The 17,001-nt window shown below is 57.2% G+C and overlaps 1 protein-coding gene across 4 annotated transcripts in view; it reads right to left on the bottom strand.

The window, feature by feature from the left end:
• Positions 1–9,888: 9,888 nt before the first annotated feature.
• GLI3 (GLI family zinc finger 3) overlaps positions 9,889–17,001 on the bottom strand; it is a 269,004-nt gene continuing 261,891 nt past the window's right edge. For 3 of the 4 annotated variants that reach the window (XM_072760057.1, XM_072760061.1, XM_072760060.1), the window contains 2 exons: positions 16,545–16,875; positions 9,889–15,646 (listed from right to left, as the gene is read on the bottom strand). In XM_072760057.1, coding sequence (XP_072616158.1) covers positions 13,305–15,646; positions 16,545–16,875 — 2,673 coding nt within the window. In that variant the 3' untranslated portion in view covers positions 9,889–13,304. The remainder of the gene's footprint in view (positions 15,647–16,544; positions 16,876–17,001) is intronic. The other variant, XM_072760058.1, reaches the window with a different exon arrangement.

Consider the following 17,001-nt stretch of genomic DNA (forward strand, 5'->3'; position numbering starts at 1 on the left):
CCCCAGCTCCCTGGCAGGCCCTCTGCCAGCTCCAGGGGCCTCCACCAGCTCCCTGGCTGCACCTCCCCCAGCTCCCAGGGCCGCCCTCAGCTCCCTGGCAGCAGCCCCCCAACTCCCCGGCCAGCCGGCCCCCGCCAGCTCCCTAGCTGCCCCCCCGCAGCCTCCCGGCTACCCTCTGCAGCCTCCCAGCCTCCTGACCACCCCCTGCAGCCTCCCAGCTACCCCCCCAGCTCCCTGGCTGCACCCCCAGCTTCCTGGCGACCACCCCCCAGCTCCCTTGCCTGGTCCCCCCAGCTCCCAGGGCCCCTCCCCGGCCTCCCAGCTGGCCCCCCAACCCCCCTGGCCGCCTCCTGCAGCCCCCTGGCTGCCCCCTGCAGCCTCCCAGCCACCCCCCCAGCTCCCTGGCCAGGCCCCCCCCCAGCTCCTGGGGCCACCCCCCCAGATGCCGGGCCTCCAGGCTGAGCCCAGATTCGCTCATTGGGTGTCAGGGGCTGGTACCCCTTGGTCTGCGTCTGCTCCTGTGAAGCCGCGTGCCCACCTCTGCCTGCCGCCAGCCCTGCGTCCTCCCGCCCTGCCCCCCCACTGTGTCATCCCCTGAAAGGACACTGCTGGGTCCCAACCTCACACTCATCTTCCCAGACTGGCTCCCTGGAACCTGCACCGCAGGCCTGAGCGGCTTGCCTGCGACCCCCCATCACGGTCCGACGGTCTCTCTCACCCACTCGCTAACCTGTCTCTTGTCTTGTTTTACAGATGGGGCCACTGAGGCACGGCCTGTCGCCTTGCCCCGGGTCATGCAGCTAACATAAGCGGGAGGTGGCCCATCTCCGGGTGGATGAAGGCCCTCCCCGGCCCAGCTCAGCGGGGGTGACCTCCCCGTGCTCCTCAGGGACCCCCCCCTCCCGTGGCCATGTCAGGATTCCCTGAACAGGAGGCATGGACAGGAGGGTTGAATCTGGGTTGTGGCACCTGCTGTTCGAGCACCGCTGAGAGGTGGCCGGCAGGTGACTTGCCTCTGTTTCTCCGTTTGATGGACGGTGACGCAAATGAGGGGCTTCTTGTGAGCACAGACACAAAATACAACGGAGGGGGGACGGTGTAGCCGAGTCGGTGAAGGTTGGAGCAATTACCCTCCTTTGCTAGGTCCCCGGGGTTGGGGACACACTCAGCTCCGGGTACCCCAAAGGCACCGAAAAATGCCGCCGGACCCCAGTGGTTTGGTGAGCGTCCTAGACAATCTCTGCACCTCAGGCCCGTGTGATCGGGGACACGAGGGTATGAACCAAGGATGGAAATAGACTAGGACGTGTCAGACGGGGTGGTCGTGACCCCCCCACCCCCCAAGAAGCGTGATCCATGGCCTTGGTGTCCCCATTGGGACCCGATGGGAGCAGGTGGGGTCCGAGGTGTTTCCTCCCCTTTCCGGAGCCCACCCTCGTGCAGAGGGACCCCGTTTCCCTGCAGCTCCTAGCCCGCAGCCTGGAGCCTGTGTCCCAGTCCCCAGGGAGCCACCCCGCTGCCCGGGACCCCAGGAGGGAGCACAGCATCTCACCTGGCTGAGCCATCCCCGCGCCCACCCCACGATCTGCAGCCCCAACGGAGACAACGATCAGTGTCTCCAGGTGACAGCCACCCTCACCCGGGAGCCCGGGGAATGGGGGCCCCGCTGGCCACCGCAGCCACGGAGCCATGTGCTGGGAGAGATCATGAAGGGAAGGCTGGAGAGGAGGACGGAGGGCGCTCACGGTGACCCGAGCCGTCGGTGCCAGGCTCCCTGAGATGGGATGCTTGCTCCTCCCGGAGCCCTGGGCCCAGCAGTCCACAGATCGTCCCTGGACGCCTGCAAAGTCCTGGCCAAGGTTGCAGGACCCAGTGGGCCAAGGATCTATGCATACGGGGGGCCTTGGCGGCAGCCCCCCAGCACCCCACACCCCAGGTCTAGAGGCAGAGCAACCCCCTCCCTGAGTTTGCTCCATGCAAAGAACAGAGGTGCTGGGAACAGCGGCGAGACCTTGGCCACAAAGAGAAGCGCCCTGGGCCTCCCACTGGTCAGCGGTTGGGCTCCTCTTGGAACAGGCAAGAAAGCGCCGATTCCTGGGAGCCCCACCGCCCCGGGGGAATTGGGGCACCCCCAGACACCCGACAGCCAGCCGTCCCCGCCGATCCTTCAGGCAGCTAGCACCTGTGCAGCCCCTACCCCTGCAAACGGCTGCGAGGCCTCCTATGGGACGGAGGTGGGGCAGCGGGTGCTCAGGGTCCCTGGGCGGCCTTCTCCAGCCCTTGCCTGCTCTGGGATCTGGGCTGCGTGTAAAAACCTGGATGGCCCATCGCGTCTTCATAGGCCTCTGGTGCATGCTCCTGTGTCATCTCAACTGTCCCATCCACCTCCTGGGATCCTGGGGCCTCCGTGGCTGCAGCAGGCCGGAGAGTGTGATGGGTCCTTGGGCTCCTGCTCCTTTGTCTCCACCTCCCATGCCTGGGCTTCATTCCTTCCTTATATCCCTCATCACCCAGTTGCTCCTTCTGTATCTTGCCCTGTGTGTCAAGGTCATCACAATGTTCCAGACACAGAAGCTCAGGGAAAGAGAGCCTGGCCGGGCTTGCTTGCTTGGTTGGAGGGGGGCATCTGGGTGGCTCAGTCAGCTGAGCGCCTGACCCTTGATCTCAGCTCAGGCCTTGGTCTCAAGGTTGTGAGTTCAAGCCGTGCCTTGGGCTCCATGCTGGGTGTGGAGCCTAAGCCTATGTTAAAAGGAAAGAAAGAAAGGAAAGAAAGAAAAGAAAGAAGAAAGAAGAAAGAAAGAAAGAAAGAAAGAGAAAGAAAAAAAAGAAAAAGAAAGAAAGAAAAAAGAAAGAAAGAAAGAAAGAAAAGAACTTTGAAGGACATGAGAAAATGCTCACCATTAAATGTGATGTGTGAAAAGAAGACCCAGAACTAGAGCCCAAAATGTTAACAGCAGTTATTTCTGGGGGCTTGAATGACAGGTGGCCTTCTTTTGATTCTGATGCTTTTTTTTCTGTTCTCCACCAGGAGTATGCATTCATTTTATAATAAGAAAATAAGTGTTATTTGAAAAAAAAAATCATCTCTCCCCAAAAAAACACCTGAGAGTAAGCACATCAGAGTATCAAGAGTGGCTGTCTTTGCACAGAACTACGTTCCCAGTCACCAGGCTTACCGCGGAGTCATATTCTAGAGTTCTACTGAGGATCATTTAACTCAAAATCTAAATACCTGAAGCACCCAAAGAACAAAACGTGTGATAAAATAACTTAAGAAATGACCATCAGTTTTCAAAGCTGCCGCAGTGAAATAATCGAAGTGAGGTTGGAACAAGTGGTCTGTGTGGCTTCGGGGAAAGGGGGAAAGATGTGGATCCCTTGGAAGTGCCGCGGTGGGGAGCAGAGGTGGGGAGCAGAGGTGGGGAACAGTGGTGGGGAGCAGTGGTGGGGAGCCGCGGTGGGAACCAAGGCTGAAAAGGTAGCAGCCCACAACTGGATTGTGTGATACATCTGTGCAGATGTATACATGATCATAAAATGTCTTTTTAAAAAAAAAAATCACTGTACTCTTTTGCTCTTTCAGAATTAAGAAGTCTAAATTCTAGCCACGCCTGGGTGGCTCAGTGGATGAGCATCTGCCTTTGGCTCAGGACGTGATCCCAGGGTCCCGGGATCGGGTCCCACATCAGGCTCCCGCCATGGAACCTGCTTCTCCCTCTGCCTGTGTCTCTGCCTCTCTCTGTCTCTGTGTCTCTCATGAATAAATAAATAAAATCTAAAAAAAAAAAAGTCTAAATTCGAGCATCACTGTTTCTCGGGAGCCTTTATACCTTGGACACACTGGCGTCAGTATTTGTTTCTTTCGATTTCTAGATTCTCTTTCGTTAGCTCTGCACGATGGGACCTCTGAGAACGCTGACCCTGGTGTGTAAGTCTGTGGGCACTGAGTCAAGAACTGACAAGCAGGTGCGCTGCCTGGCGGGGGAGGGCCTGAACGTGTCCCTTTGTAAGGGCCTCTGGCTCCCAGCAGCCCTGTCTCCCCGCATAGGGGGGTGTCCCTTCCTGCACCTGTGCGTGGAATCACTGCCTAGGTAAGGGGAAAGAAGGAACAGCAGCAATATAAACGCTTTGATAGCGCATCTGCTGGGTGCTGCACGCGCTGCGCATCTTCTGTCCACAGCCTCAAGCCTTCCCCGCGACTCGGGGGGAGACCCTGTAACTGAGCCCCTCCTGCAGATGGCAACGCCGAGGCTCAGAGGTGTAAGCAAGCTGCACATCCCGCTGGCAGAGAAGGTGCCGGCCCTCTGCCCTGATGCAGCCGGGGGCCAGCGGCTCTCTGGTGAGCAGGGACCTCGGGGCCAGGCACATCTTATTCTCACCTATTCTTTCTCAGTTCTGGATGTTTCCAAGGAGAAGCCCCCCCCCCCTTGTATAATAAAGAATTTTGGGAGATTTCAAACCCCTTGGCCTTGGCCCAGTGATAGCAGAGCCTTTGTCATTCATGAGGTTCTCGGGTCAGGCCTGGGTTTATGTTGAGGAGGTGACCCAAGGTGGGTCCCTGGAGATAGCTTCTGGATGGGGGCTGGTCCCAGGCAATGAACCACGTGATTAGAAGTTTACAGTCTCCAGCCAGCCTGACCTGGGGGCGGGGATTGCCAGTGATGTTATCCATTACGCCTTCCTAGGGAGACACTGATAAGACCTCTGGGCGCGAGACTCAGTGAGACTCCTGGTTGGTGAAGGCACTGACGTGCCCTGAGGGTGACAGGCCCTGCCTGACAGCACCAGGCAGAGAAGCTCTGAGTTCAAGATCCTCCCAGACCTTGCCCCCTGTTCATGCATTCGCTCGGCTGGCTGTTGAGTTGCACCGTTCACAATAAAACTAACAGAAATATTTGGGATTCATTCTAGAAAAGTATTGACCTGAGGGGTTACGGGAACCCCTGAATTCATAGTCAGTTGATCAGAGCCAAGGAGGCCTGGGGAACCCCCAACTTGTGGCTGGCTTCTGGAGCGGAAGCAGTCTTGTAGAAGGCAGAGCTCTTACCTCATGGGACCTGCCCTCCCGTCCAGGCGGAGAGGCCTGCGCCGAATCCCAGGACACCAGCTGGGGATGGTGGGGGACACCCCTTCCCTTCACCCACTTTACGCTCCTCTCAAGGGGAAACCCTAGGTCTGAATGAAGCCAGAATTCGAGTGCCCAGGGCCAGCAAGGATGGATTAAAATCAGCTTATTTTCATAAACCTTCCTCTTGGCTGTTACATCCAGTTGAGTTACAGCCACCTCAGAACCCATTTCAAGCTTGCTGGATGGCCGCCATGCTGGAAGCTGTGGGGTGGGAAGCCATATCAACTCGTCTACGACCACAGGGCGAGGGAAGACTCGCCGGCTGAGGGCAACCCACTGTCTTGGAGGTCAACGGAGCCCTGTTCTGTCCTCCCAACCCCTCGGAGAGGCAAGAGACAGTGTGGCTCAGTAGCACTCTCCATGGGGCAGAGCTGGGTGACAGAGGATCACGGGCTCCCTGTCCCCTGGACTCAAGTGACACCTTTAGCCAAGCTCAAGGGGGAAGGGGAGGAAGCCTCCCCGGGAACACGGAACTCCATGTTCTTTGCATGAACTTCAGGGGAAATATTTATCATGATGTTTCATGACCTCATCTTTGGAAGGAGGCAGGTCGAATGGGAGGCATCCAGAGGCCTGGGTTCATGGAGAAGCCAGTTTAAGAACAGCAGGGTCGATGGATCCGAATGGACAGCCGGCCAGGGAGCCTGAGATGGGTCCAGGGGCAAGTGGTCTCTTGTTCAGGAGACTGTGGACAATCCTTGAGCTGTGATGCTGGACTTTTCCATTCATCTGTTAGCCAATGTGATTTTTCCTGTCTACCAAGTTCTCTGCTTATTAAAAATTGCATCTGGGAAGGGCCCTGGGTGGCTCAGTGGTTGAGCATCTACCTTCTGCTCAGGTCGTGATCCCTGGGGTCCTGGGATTGAGTCCCACATCCCTCTGCCTGTGTCTCTGCCTCTTTCTGTGTGTCTCTCATGAATAAATAAAATCTTAAAAAAAATTGCCTCTAGGCCATGTGTCTAGGCATGTTTTGGGTAAACATTTGGGGGTGTCAGAATCACCCTCAAATGAAAATGTGGCTATTTCTTGCCTTGACTCGCTGGGGACATGGCTGCAGACCCTTATCCTGCCGGCCAGGGAAGCCACTTGGTTCCTTCCCTTCTGCCCCCTGGGCCCTGGCTTGCTTCCACCTCTGCGCCTCAGCAAGGGAGGAGGAAGGAGGAGGAGGGAGGAGGAGGGAGGAAGCTCGCTGCTTGTCTCCATCCAAACAGCAATGGAATTCCTTGGCCTGGCTGTTCAGTAATCCTCTGCCAGCTGGCTGCCTCCCTTTCCTCTGGGAGCACAGTGAATCACACCTCCGCAGTGCATTTGGCCCTTCCAAGCCCCACGGGCTGGGGGGGATCTGCAGCCCAACTTCTGCGCGGGGATCACGTGGGGCCCTAGAACTTCTGAGCAAAAGGAGGCTTGGCGGCCCATCAGGGGCCCTGCAGGATTCAGGACGCGCCAGGCTGCTGGCGGCTCACCCGGAGGTGGGGGTGGGGGGCTTTCTCTCCCTCTCCCCCTGAGGCCCTTGCAGGAGGGGAGGGCCAGCAGGTAGGCTGAGCAAAGGAGCGGACCCCTGGGTTCTCTTCCTGCAGCCCCTGCAGCCGCCGGGACCTGGCTGGGGTGAGCTCGCCAGCTGCTCAGTCAGGGCAACAGCCGGGCCGCAGGGGGGCTGCACTGGGTTCTAAGTCCCACCAAGTGCGGATCTGAGGTTTTATTTCAAAGATTCGGGTTGGAGAGCAAAGAGGGAGGTGACCTCTGCAATATCCCTTTTGCTGTGGGGATCAGAGCCACACTTGTCAAGGCTAGATTTTTTTTCAAGAGCAGGGACAGGAAAGTGTTCTAGCTGCCCCTACCCGGAGTGACCAGGGAATCTTCTAGATGGAGCTTGAGCCAGCATCCCGATTAGATGTGAGCAGTGCGGGAAGAGCAAAGCCAGTCCAGTGCTGCCCGGCCCCACCCCGAGCCTCGACTTGCTGAACCACGTGGGCAGCAGGCCCTGTCCCTCCCGAGGCCCCTGGGGGTGGGTGGGGGGTGGCAGTGGGGGCTGGCCTGCCCTGCAGGGCTGCTGCTGCCCCCTCACCTCTCGCTGCCAAGGCCTGGGAAGGCTGAAGCACAGGGAGCACCAGAAGCCCCTGGGTGGTGTGAACCGTGGCCTGCAGAGCTGGGGCAGGCCGCAAGCCCAGGTGACCAGGTGACCGTGGGGAGCCTGCACTGGGTGACAGCACTGAGGGGGCACTTGGCGGGATGAGCTCTGGGTGTTATACTCTATGTTATACTGCATGTTCCTGTGGCAGCAACCGCCTCCCCTCGCGGCCTCTTTCCTACTGGGGGATGAACACAGGCATCCTGTATGATGGAGGGGAGGGAGGGGAGGGAGGGGGAGGGAGAAGGGGGGAGGAAAGGAGGTGGGAAGGAGGGCTTTTCTTGTGATTGTTCTTCTCTTTCCCTCCCCCTGTCTCCCTCCTTCCCTCTCGCCCCATCTCTCCCCTCATCTCCCTCCCTCCCCCCACCCCATCTCCCTCCCATCTCCCTCCCTCCCCCATCTCCCTTCCCCTATCTCCCCCCTCCCTCTCCCATCTCCCTCCTCCCTCCATCTCCCTTCCTCCATCTCCCCATCTCCCCCCCCATCTCCCCCATCTCCCCATCTGCCCCCATCTCCCTCCTCCCTCCATCTTCTCCCCCCCATCTCCCTCCCCCATCTCCCCATCTGCCCCCATCTCCCTCCTCCCTCCATCTTCTCCCCCCATCTCCCTCCCCCATCTCCCCATCTGCCCCCATCTCCCTCCTCCCTCCATCTTCTCCCCCCCATCTCCCCCACATTTCCCTCCCCTCCACCCCGTCGTCTCCCTCCCTCTCTCCTGCTCCGTCCCCCTCCTTCCCCCCATCTCCCTCCCCCTGTCTGTTTTAGGTCAGTAACACCACTAAGTGAAGGAGCCGCCAGGAGGAGGGGAAGCATCAGGTCACGGCTTAACTGCAGCGCCTTCTCTCTCCCAGCGGCCACACAGAGGGACGTGTCCTCGTCGCTGGCATCGTGGATGTAATGAAATGTGGCGCCACTCAGAAGAGGCCACGAGCCCCCTTTGTAACACCACTGTTTGATCCTCAGCCGCTGCCACCTGCTTTCCGCTCCCAGGCTCTTGGCACCTGGGGAGGGCGGTGTTTTACTTGACCTACCTGGATTTTTTTTTTTAAGATTTTATTTATTTATTCATGAGAGACACAGGGAGAGGCAGAGACACAGGCAGAGGGAGAAGCAGGCTCCATGCAGGGAGCCCGATGTGGGACTCGATCCCAGAACCCCGGGATCTCACCCTGGGCTGAAGGTAGACGCCCAACCGCTGAGCCACCCTCAATGACTATTTCTAAAAAAATACAAAGAGTTGAATAACTAGGTAGAGGAAGAGTAATCTAGGTCTACATTGGCAGAATGAGATTTAAGAAAAAAAAACACACAAAACAAAACAATAAAAGCTAGTATTACCAGAAAGATGAGCCCAGATTGTCTGGAATAGTAAATGTGTTAGGAGTAAAACTAAAGGGGGAAAATGGCCAAGAAAAGAACAGTGGAGGAGACAAGGACTCAGGTATTTTGGCAGCAGATTCGTTTTCCACCCATCCTAGCATTCTCCTTCGAAGGTCTCCTTTGGGGACTAGAGAACATCTTCGAGTTCCCCAAACTACTTAAACCTTTGTGAAATGCCGAGGGGGCCGCACGTCCCGTTTCCCTCCAGCTCTGGGTCTGCTCCTCGGGGACGTGTGTTTTAAATGAAGCTGCGAGCCGCACCTGTCCGTCCGCTCCCATGACCCGCGTCCGTGGCCTGCGCACCCTTCCCCGCGGCCCCTTTCCTCCTGTCCTTTCCATAAGCTCATTTTCCTCTTTGGACTCTGAATTAGCACGCGGAGTACATCTTCCTAAGCTGACAACTTACACCCAAGATAGAGAATAAATTCATTTTTTCCCTTCTTCTTTCTGAATTCATTCGGACGCCTTAGGAGAGGGCTCTAGTTATGAAAGCAAAGGAGCCCATTGGATTTATGAGGGCGAGTCCTCCCTGGTGAGTTGGGAAAGCATGAAGCATCCCTGTGCTGCAGGATCCCTGCAGGGAGGACGCACTCATCACCCACAGGAGGGGAGTCCCCGCCCTCTGAGGGACTTGCTGGTGTACCTGCAAGCCTGTGCTCCAGGGAAGCCTGGGGTGCTGCTAACAGCAGGGCCCGAAGCTGGCTGCTACTCAGAAAGAGGAAGAGGATCCTGTGGAGGCTTTGATGGTGCTCTGGAGAAGGTATTGAAAACAATATAGAAGAAAAGACAAATTAGAGACATAACTTACATTTCTGTCTGAAGTGAGTTATTAAAAGCCACTAATTAAAGTAGGTCTCCACCATGTCAAGTTTTCTAACCTGTATTATGTCCTACATCCTTTGGAAAGAGAAGAGGATTTATAGAAGAGAAACAAACCCAGTCGTTGGACATTGGACCACTTTCGTACTCCCTCCCTGGAGTTTGGCAATGTGATAAAATTAAGAAAAACAATGATGGTTACAACTGGTGTGTCTCCCAGGGACATGCCCTGCCTGACGTCACCACTAGCGGAGGACACCAGTGTCTTAGATGCTCAGTCGTGGGGATGAGGAATCTGAGTCTCAGGGCGGAAGTGCACTCAGTTTGTAGGGGGGCAGGGGCGGGGTGTCTGAGTCCAAATGCAAGCTCTGGATTTTTCCTGAGGAAGCATGGTTCCGTTCAGCTACGGATCAAATAAACAACCCCATAACCATTTCAGTACAAAGCGTTTTTTTATTGACATTGTAAGAAACATCGTTCTTTCTTTTTGTTACAAAAGGACTAGGTGGTTCTGAAAAGCAAAAGTAGAGTCCTCGTGTGGCAGGACTGCGGCCCTGGGCGTGAGGTGGGCAGGGGGGCGTCGCACGGCTGCAGGCTGATCCGAGAAGGCCCAGGGCCGGCCACATCTGAACACTATGCCTACAATACTTAAATGTATTTACATGTGTTTCTTTTAAAAAAGGATTACACATTTTATTTTTTAAAAATCTAAAAAAGGTGAAAAAAATGAACTTGCATTTTATTTTACACGTTGGCAGGATACACAACATTAACTTGTCAGAGAGAACATCCTCCATCAGTTCAAAACAACACGGGAAACCAGGTTACAAGACAGCTCAGACTCTGCTACAATCGTGTGCGCTTGGCCGGCCGGGGAGCATGCCGCCTCGAGCTCCGACCGGGCATCACCGACTGGTCCCTTGCATCAACAAGATTAACATAAAATAAGGCACATACATCGCAAGAATCACAACTCTGTGGCTCAAGAGGACGAGCCAACGTAGGAGGAGCCGGGGCAGTCTCATCAGCTCTTTAGAAAGGAAGACAAAGTGAATGGCTTAACAAATAAAAACATGGTTAACATGGATGTTCAAGAGGAGTACCATGTACGAGCCTGCACTGATGGGTAGGATGTGACACTAGTGAGTTGCTGCTGTCTCCCTGACACGGGGGAGAGAAGGCTGGGAGCTGTGGGGCAGTCCTGCCAGAGGAGAATGGCACGTGTGCAAGCAGACGGAGGGCTTCTGAGTGGCCCAGCAGACCCTCCTTCCACTAACTGCCGGGACACCGCCTGGCACTCCAGGAAAAGTATAAAAGTATACTTCCTTTCTCCCTCTCCCCCTTCTCCATCTTTCTGAGATTTCCATAGAGAGACACAAAGACTGTGCTGAAGTAGGAGTCTCTCTGCAAATCTAAAGGCGAGAGGAAGGAAACCAAGTCTGAAACGGTGAAGAAAGGGAGCAACACAAGAGAATCATCTGGAACCACAAGGCAAAGCAGAGGCATGGGATGACAAGAGTCCTCACCCAGCTGCCGGCCGTCCTTCCATGAAGGGCAGACGAGGCAGGAACTCACGGCAACGGAGAAATGCAGGTCACATCCGGGACTTTTGCCCGGGACGGACTCTGAGGGAGGAGGGCCGCTGTCCTCACCCAGGAGGCTGGAGAAGGCCCAGGTCCCAAGCTTTGAAACGGAGGAGGACAGGGTCGGGCCAAACCACAACAGCATGGAAGATGACATCCGGGCGTAGAGATTCTGACGTTTGCAGAAAAAGGAGCTTCAGGGAATGGACCGCTGATTTTGTGACCGGGTCACTACCCATTTGAGGAACTCAGAAAAAGCCTGGCTCTGTTCTGTTGGAAGTAGACTCAACTCCACCCTGCTCCGATCGGGAGCCGTCTCTTGCTTTTGGGCTCTGTTCCCAAGCAGATGCATCCTTGGACGTCAGGCAGGTGCTGGATGTGGGGGTAGGGGAGGGGTGGAGGCAGCAGCCTCAGTGCCCCCTCCAATGATTTTGGGGACACCTGAAAGCAAACCCAACCTTCTTAGCCACAAAGTCCCAAAGGGCAAATTTAAATTTACCTCCATGCTTAGATTCTTGGTCCAAATGAGAGATCATGAGTGTGAGAAAAACGGGCTGGTTCTAACCTTATTTCCTATTATCTAATGCTTTACTTTACTTGACTTCGTCTATTACTAATTTAAATGGCAGGAAGGAAGGGAAAAAGCCACACGACTGACTCGTGAATCACTTTGGATTAAATCCCACTTCCGGGGTCAATGGGACACAAAAGAGCAGGTAGTCTGAGGTGTTAATATTTTATTTTTAATAGTTTACATATTTTTAAATGTAAAATGCTGGATAATCCATGTACTCTGTACACACATAGTATGTCTTTTATGTGTATCGGCTGCACATGGCAAGTAGCTGCACTTTTTAGTCTTTAAATGTTTTAATCCAAAACAGAAGGATACATGAAGTCCACATTAAGGACCAACTGCATAGAACATTTAACCTCTTAAATGGATGCGTCGTTTCATAGACGGGGTGTAAGAGCACGCATCCACACAGCTACTCACCATCCTCCTAGCGCTCTCAAATACTAACAACGGTTAAAGCGATTTATTCCAAACGTCATTGTATGTGAGCTTTTTCTTTTACCACGAAGTTTTATAAATCCCTCAAAATAGGGCACTTAGAATAGAAATGCTCCTTCACTATAGTGGAATTAATATATGTTAATGAAATAGTCGGCTGTGGGGTCGTTTAAATACCTCTATACTTAGAACTATATATAATCAATTCTCAGTTATCTAGGATAATGGGTAAAGAGATGGAACTATAATCAACACATACAGCAAACCCACAAATGTTCCCCAAACTATTTCTACGCAGTAGCTTCACTCTACAATCTACCTAACTTCTTGTCTTGCCGGAACAGATGGAAGTAGCAGACCCACCACCCTGCCCCTCTCTGTCCCCGGAGCACAGAGCGACACGGAACGGTCGTGGAGACACGGGGAGGAGAAGCAAGGTGGATAACTGAGAAATGAGCACATAGACGGACCTGCCCCGAGTGCACCGACGGACAGGAGGAATTCTAAACCCCAACCGTGAGCAAACTAGTGTTCATCCGCCAGAGCCCCAAATTCCTGCTTGCGTGCCACCATCGAAAGCATGCCCTAACCTGAACTGGGGTGGGGAGTGCGTCAACAATCGGTTATGTCTGCTACGGCACACCCACGAAGGATTCTTAAACTCACTATCCATATTCTGATTCTTGTGCCCGATGTGGGAATTAAAACAAAAACAAACACAAACACCGAAGAAAACAAAGAACAAAAAGAAACACGTAAAGGGAAATTTAAAAAGCTGGAAGCGCAACCCCTTGGTCAAAAGCACACCAACTCCTGTTTCCTTGGAGTAACAGAGAAACATGTCAAATCCTCTCGTTTGACCTCTCTTCGCAAAGAAGAACATGCACATCACACATTTACACTGGTTTACTAAAAAGGGGGTGGGGAGTGGGCTTACAGTCACAAAAAAAAAAAAAAAAGAGGATGGTTCGAGTGTAACAATACTGATTCAAAACTGAAATGGAAGACAGTTTCTCCCTAGAATACTTTAGGGTTGTTCAGAGTCCTTTTCCATAAAAGGAAGATACTTGAAACACATCCCAGTCAGGTGAGATGAGATTGCTAAAATACATACAGAACTAAAAAAAAAAAAACGAAAAACAAAAAAACAAAAATGAAAAACAAAAAACAAACCGGCAAAAAACTGAGTCCGTTTAATCTTTTTTTAAACCCCTAAAGTTTCACGTTGGTTGGCAGCCTTTCCCCTAAGGTCTACTGCATCACTGCAAGGAATTTGCTTTCTTCTGCCAGGGAGGTCAGCAGGGAGCTCATGTCCCCGATGGCCATGTTGGTGGTGCTCACGGACAGCGCGGGCAGCGGGAGGGACGCGCGGGGTGTCGTGAGGCGGGAGGAGCTATGGGAGAGGTTCTGGATGATACTGGGACTCAGGGCTCCTGACATCAGGCTGGCGTGGTCCCCGTCGTCTATGATGGCGTCAAAATCGATCTGCACCCCTTCCAGGTCATGGCTGTCGAGGCTGTCAACCGTGCTCGTCACCTGGTTAGCACCTGGGGAAAGTAATTCAGAGTTCTCGGCGCTGGCCCCCTGTAGCAGGCAGCTGGCTTCTGAAATGGAGAATGAACCAGTTTTCATGTCTTGCTGACTGAAGCCAACGGTTTGGTCATAGAACTGACCAGAGTAACTCTGCGTGTTCGAACAGAGCTGATGGGGCTGCCCCTGCATCTCCACCTTGATGCCGTTCACCCTGCAGGTCGGACTTGGGTCACTGAGCTGTGCCTGCTGCAGAGCGAGGCTGCCCCTCGGCACAGCCTGGCGCCTGCCGCCCCCGTAGGCCGCACACGGCTGGTAGCCCCGGGTGGCCGCCAAGCCGGCGGGCTGGCCGCTGACACACAGAGGCCCTGGCAGGCCGCCCTCGGGCCCCAGATAGACGTTGACGTGTGAGGTAGCGCTAACCTGCCCTAGCATCTGCTGGCCTGCGCGGCCCGCCCCTTGGTGGGGCACGCCGTCGTGGAGCAGCGGATGGGCCAGGTACCCCTGTCCTGCCAGGTCTTGGGTGGCCAGGCCGCTCCCGGCGCCGCCCGCTGACTCGCCGGGCACCAGTGGCAGGCCAAAGTCGGGCTGGCCCCCGGGCCCCGGCGCCGTGCTGCTCTTGAGCTTCGCCGCCGCAGCGCAGCCGCCGTCGAGGGGGCCGGGGGCGCCAGGCTGCCTGCCCAGGCAGCTCCCGAACTGCGGGGCCTTGCAGGGCTGTTCGTGGAACGCGTCTCCGGGGCTGCCCGCTCCAGCGCCGTGGCCCGCCAAGGGCTCGGGGCCGCCGTAGGCCGGGCCGGGCTCGGCCAGGGGGGCATAGGCGCCGGCGGGGCCGGGCCCGCTCCGCAAGGGGGGCTGCGGGGGGGCGCCCACGTTGCTGTAGAAGCCGAAGGCCCGGGCCTGCTGCGCCGCCGGCCGCTGGCCACACTTGAGCTTGGAGGAGCACAGGTCGGCGCTGCCGGAGCTCACTTCGTTCCACTGAATGGGCAGGTCGGCTTTGCTGGCTTCGGGGCACGGCTGCTCCAGCGGGCGGTACGGCTGGCCGGCGGGGCCCGGGTGGCCCGGGTGGCCTGCGTGGCCCGCGTGGCCGTCCGGCAGCCCCGGGCCGTCGAAGTCGCCGGGCCCGTGGGGCGCTTTGCTGTCCTCGGAGACGGCGCTCTGGAAGGGCTGCTCGTACCCGGCCGGGTTCTGGGAATTCAGATACTGCACCACGTCGTCGGGCAGGAAGTCCTCATCGGTGAGGCTCACATCGGCGTCCATGGTCAGGGCCTCCAGGGTGACGTTCTCGGTGATGCTCGGCGGGCAGGGGGACGGCGGGAAGTGGCGGGGCTGGCCGCCGTCGGGCCGCGTGTAATTCTGAAGCACCAGGTGCCGCTTCTCCAGGGTGGGAGGCGGCCCGGGCGGGTTGAAGCTGTGAAGGCTGCTGAAGCGCTGCACGCGGGGCAGGGGGAGGCCGTCGGACGCCGTCCGCACCGGGTCGCTGGCCCTGCGCACGCCGTTGCCCAGCGCGTCCAGGGGCAGCAGGGGGCGGCGGCCGAAGCCGTGGGCGCCGCCGTCGCTGCACCGCCGCGGAGGGGGCACGGGCGGCAGGGTCCCCGCGGGCTCCCGGGCGTCCCCGAGCAGGGCCATCCTGGTCTTGAGGCTCATCCTCTCCATGTTGGGCAGCGGGGTGGGGGGCGGCCCGCCCGTGGCCGCCGCGTACTTGGCCTTCAGGCGGTACTGCTGCGCCGGCGTGAGGCTGAGCAGGCTGGGCAGCCCGTCGCCCTGGCTCGCCTCGCTGGACCTGCGCGACGCGTCGGTGGAGATGGGGTCGTAGGAGTCGGCCACGCTCACGTTCTGGGGCCGGCCCTCGGCCTGGGACGCCTCGCTGGAGCGGCGGCTGGAAAAGCAGGGGGAGATGCCCGAGGAGCGGCGGCTGCTCAGGTAGGCGGAGCTGATGGTGCTGGCGCTGCTGTCCCTCCGGTTGAGCATGTTCAGCATGGTGATGTCCACCCCGGAGAGGTCGCTCCTGTTCGGGAGGAGGGTCATGGGCCCGCCCAAACTGCAGCTGGTGCTGGGCTGAGTGCCTGCAGAGAGGGGGGGAGACGGGCGATCGTTTGGGGAGGACGCACAAGGGGCCGCGCCGAGGGCCTGCGGGAAGCCAGGGCTGGTCTCCCCTGGGCCACGCGGTGTCTGCCCCAGCCACCCAAGGGCCCCGGGTCACGGTGACGGAGTGGATGCGGCTGCGTGCCTAGAAACTTCAGTTACGAGGCAGCGGGGACGTTTGCAGACCCCCTGGCTTAAACGAAACAGTCCGAGCAGCCTGCATCACTAAAGCTCCTTCACGGGCCCAGAGTCAGGGCGTCGGGAGGAGGCCCGGGACGGACACGGCGCTCCTGGACAGGCAAGGACAAGGCCAGAGGCGTTCCAGGAGCGTCCTGTCTCCCCGAGGCCTTCCTCTGACGCCCTGTGAGAGCGGAGCACGCCGGGGTTGGTGGGTGGGGAGCTTCACCCTCACATGTGCTCCAGGTGGTACTCAGGGTGATCCCAGAAGGAAACCCGACGTGGGGCTGCCAATGCGAGAGGCTGCTTGGCCTTCCTTGAACTGGGAAAACATCAGCCAAAGTGGCTGCTGACCTCCCGGGTGTAGACTGGAAAGCAGACGGCAGTGCCGACCCCCAATGTCCACGTGGGGAGGGGGGACTTCTGCACCACGGCCCCACAGTTACAAGTGCATCCTCGGAACACGAGTTACGCGCGGCGTTGGCATGCTGCGCCCCACCCTCCGTGCCAGGGCTCTCCCCTTACTACCTGCTTCTAAACAACGGCCTCCCCACAAAGGCAACACCGACGTGTACGGTGACAGCATCATTTTAGGACCGGAGGACACAGCGGCCCACAGCAAGCCTGGTCCGTCTCGGTGGCTCGGGGGCACGGGGCAGGGCAGGGAGGCCGGAGCGGGCAGGAGGTGGGCACGGGACTCACCGTTTCCTATGAGAGGAGAGACTGCAGGGGCTTTGGGGGGAAGAACGGGGTTCAGTCGTGGAAGCATTCCATTCACTTGTTTGAGCCTTTCTAGTTTCACGTGCTCCATCCATTTGGCCCCTGCCGGGTTCCTCCTGGCTTGCAAGGCGAGGGCGGTGGTTGCGGTGGAAATGGTCGAGTCCATGATTGGGGTTTCGTCGATGGTCCCGAGGTCTCCCACGCCACCTCCGTCGGTCAGAGGAAGCTCGAGCCCACTGTTGGAATAGTTGCTGATGGGGGACTGTTGGCTGCTGCATGAAGACTCACCACCAGGGCTTGGCTGAGATGTCTGCTGGGGTCGAGAGCAAACGAAAGAGCTGTCACCGGGAAGGAAGGAGGACAGGGAGCCGACCCAGACCCGCGGGGGGCCCAGGGGTCGAGTGAGGGGAACTGGGTGCCGGTGAATGGGGGTGGCCTC

The sequence above is a fragment of the Vulpes vulpes genome, chromosome 5 (genome assembly GCF_048418805.1).
Source record: "Vulpes vulpes isolate BD-2025 chromosome 5, VulVul3, whole genome shotgun sequence".
Classification (NCBI taxonomy): domain Eukaryota; kingdom Metazoa; phylum Chordata; class Mammalia; order Carnivora; family Canidae; genus Vulpes; species Vulpes vulpes.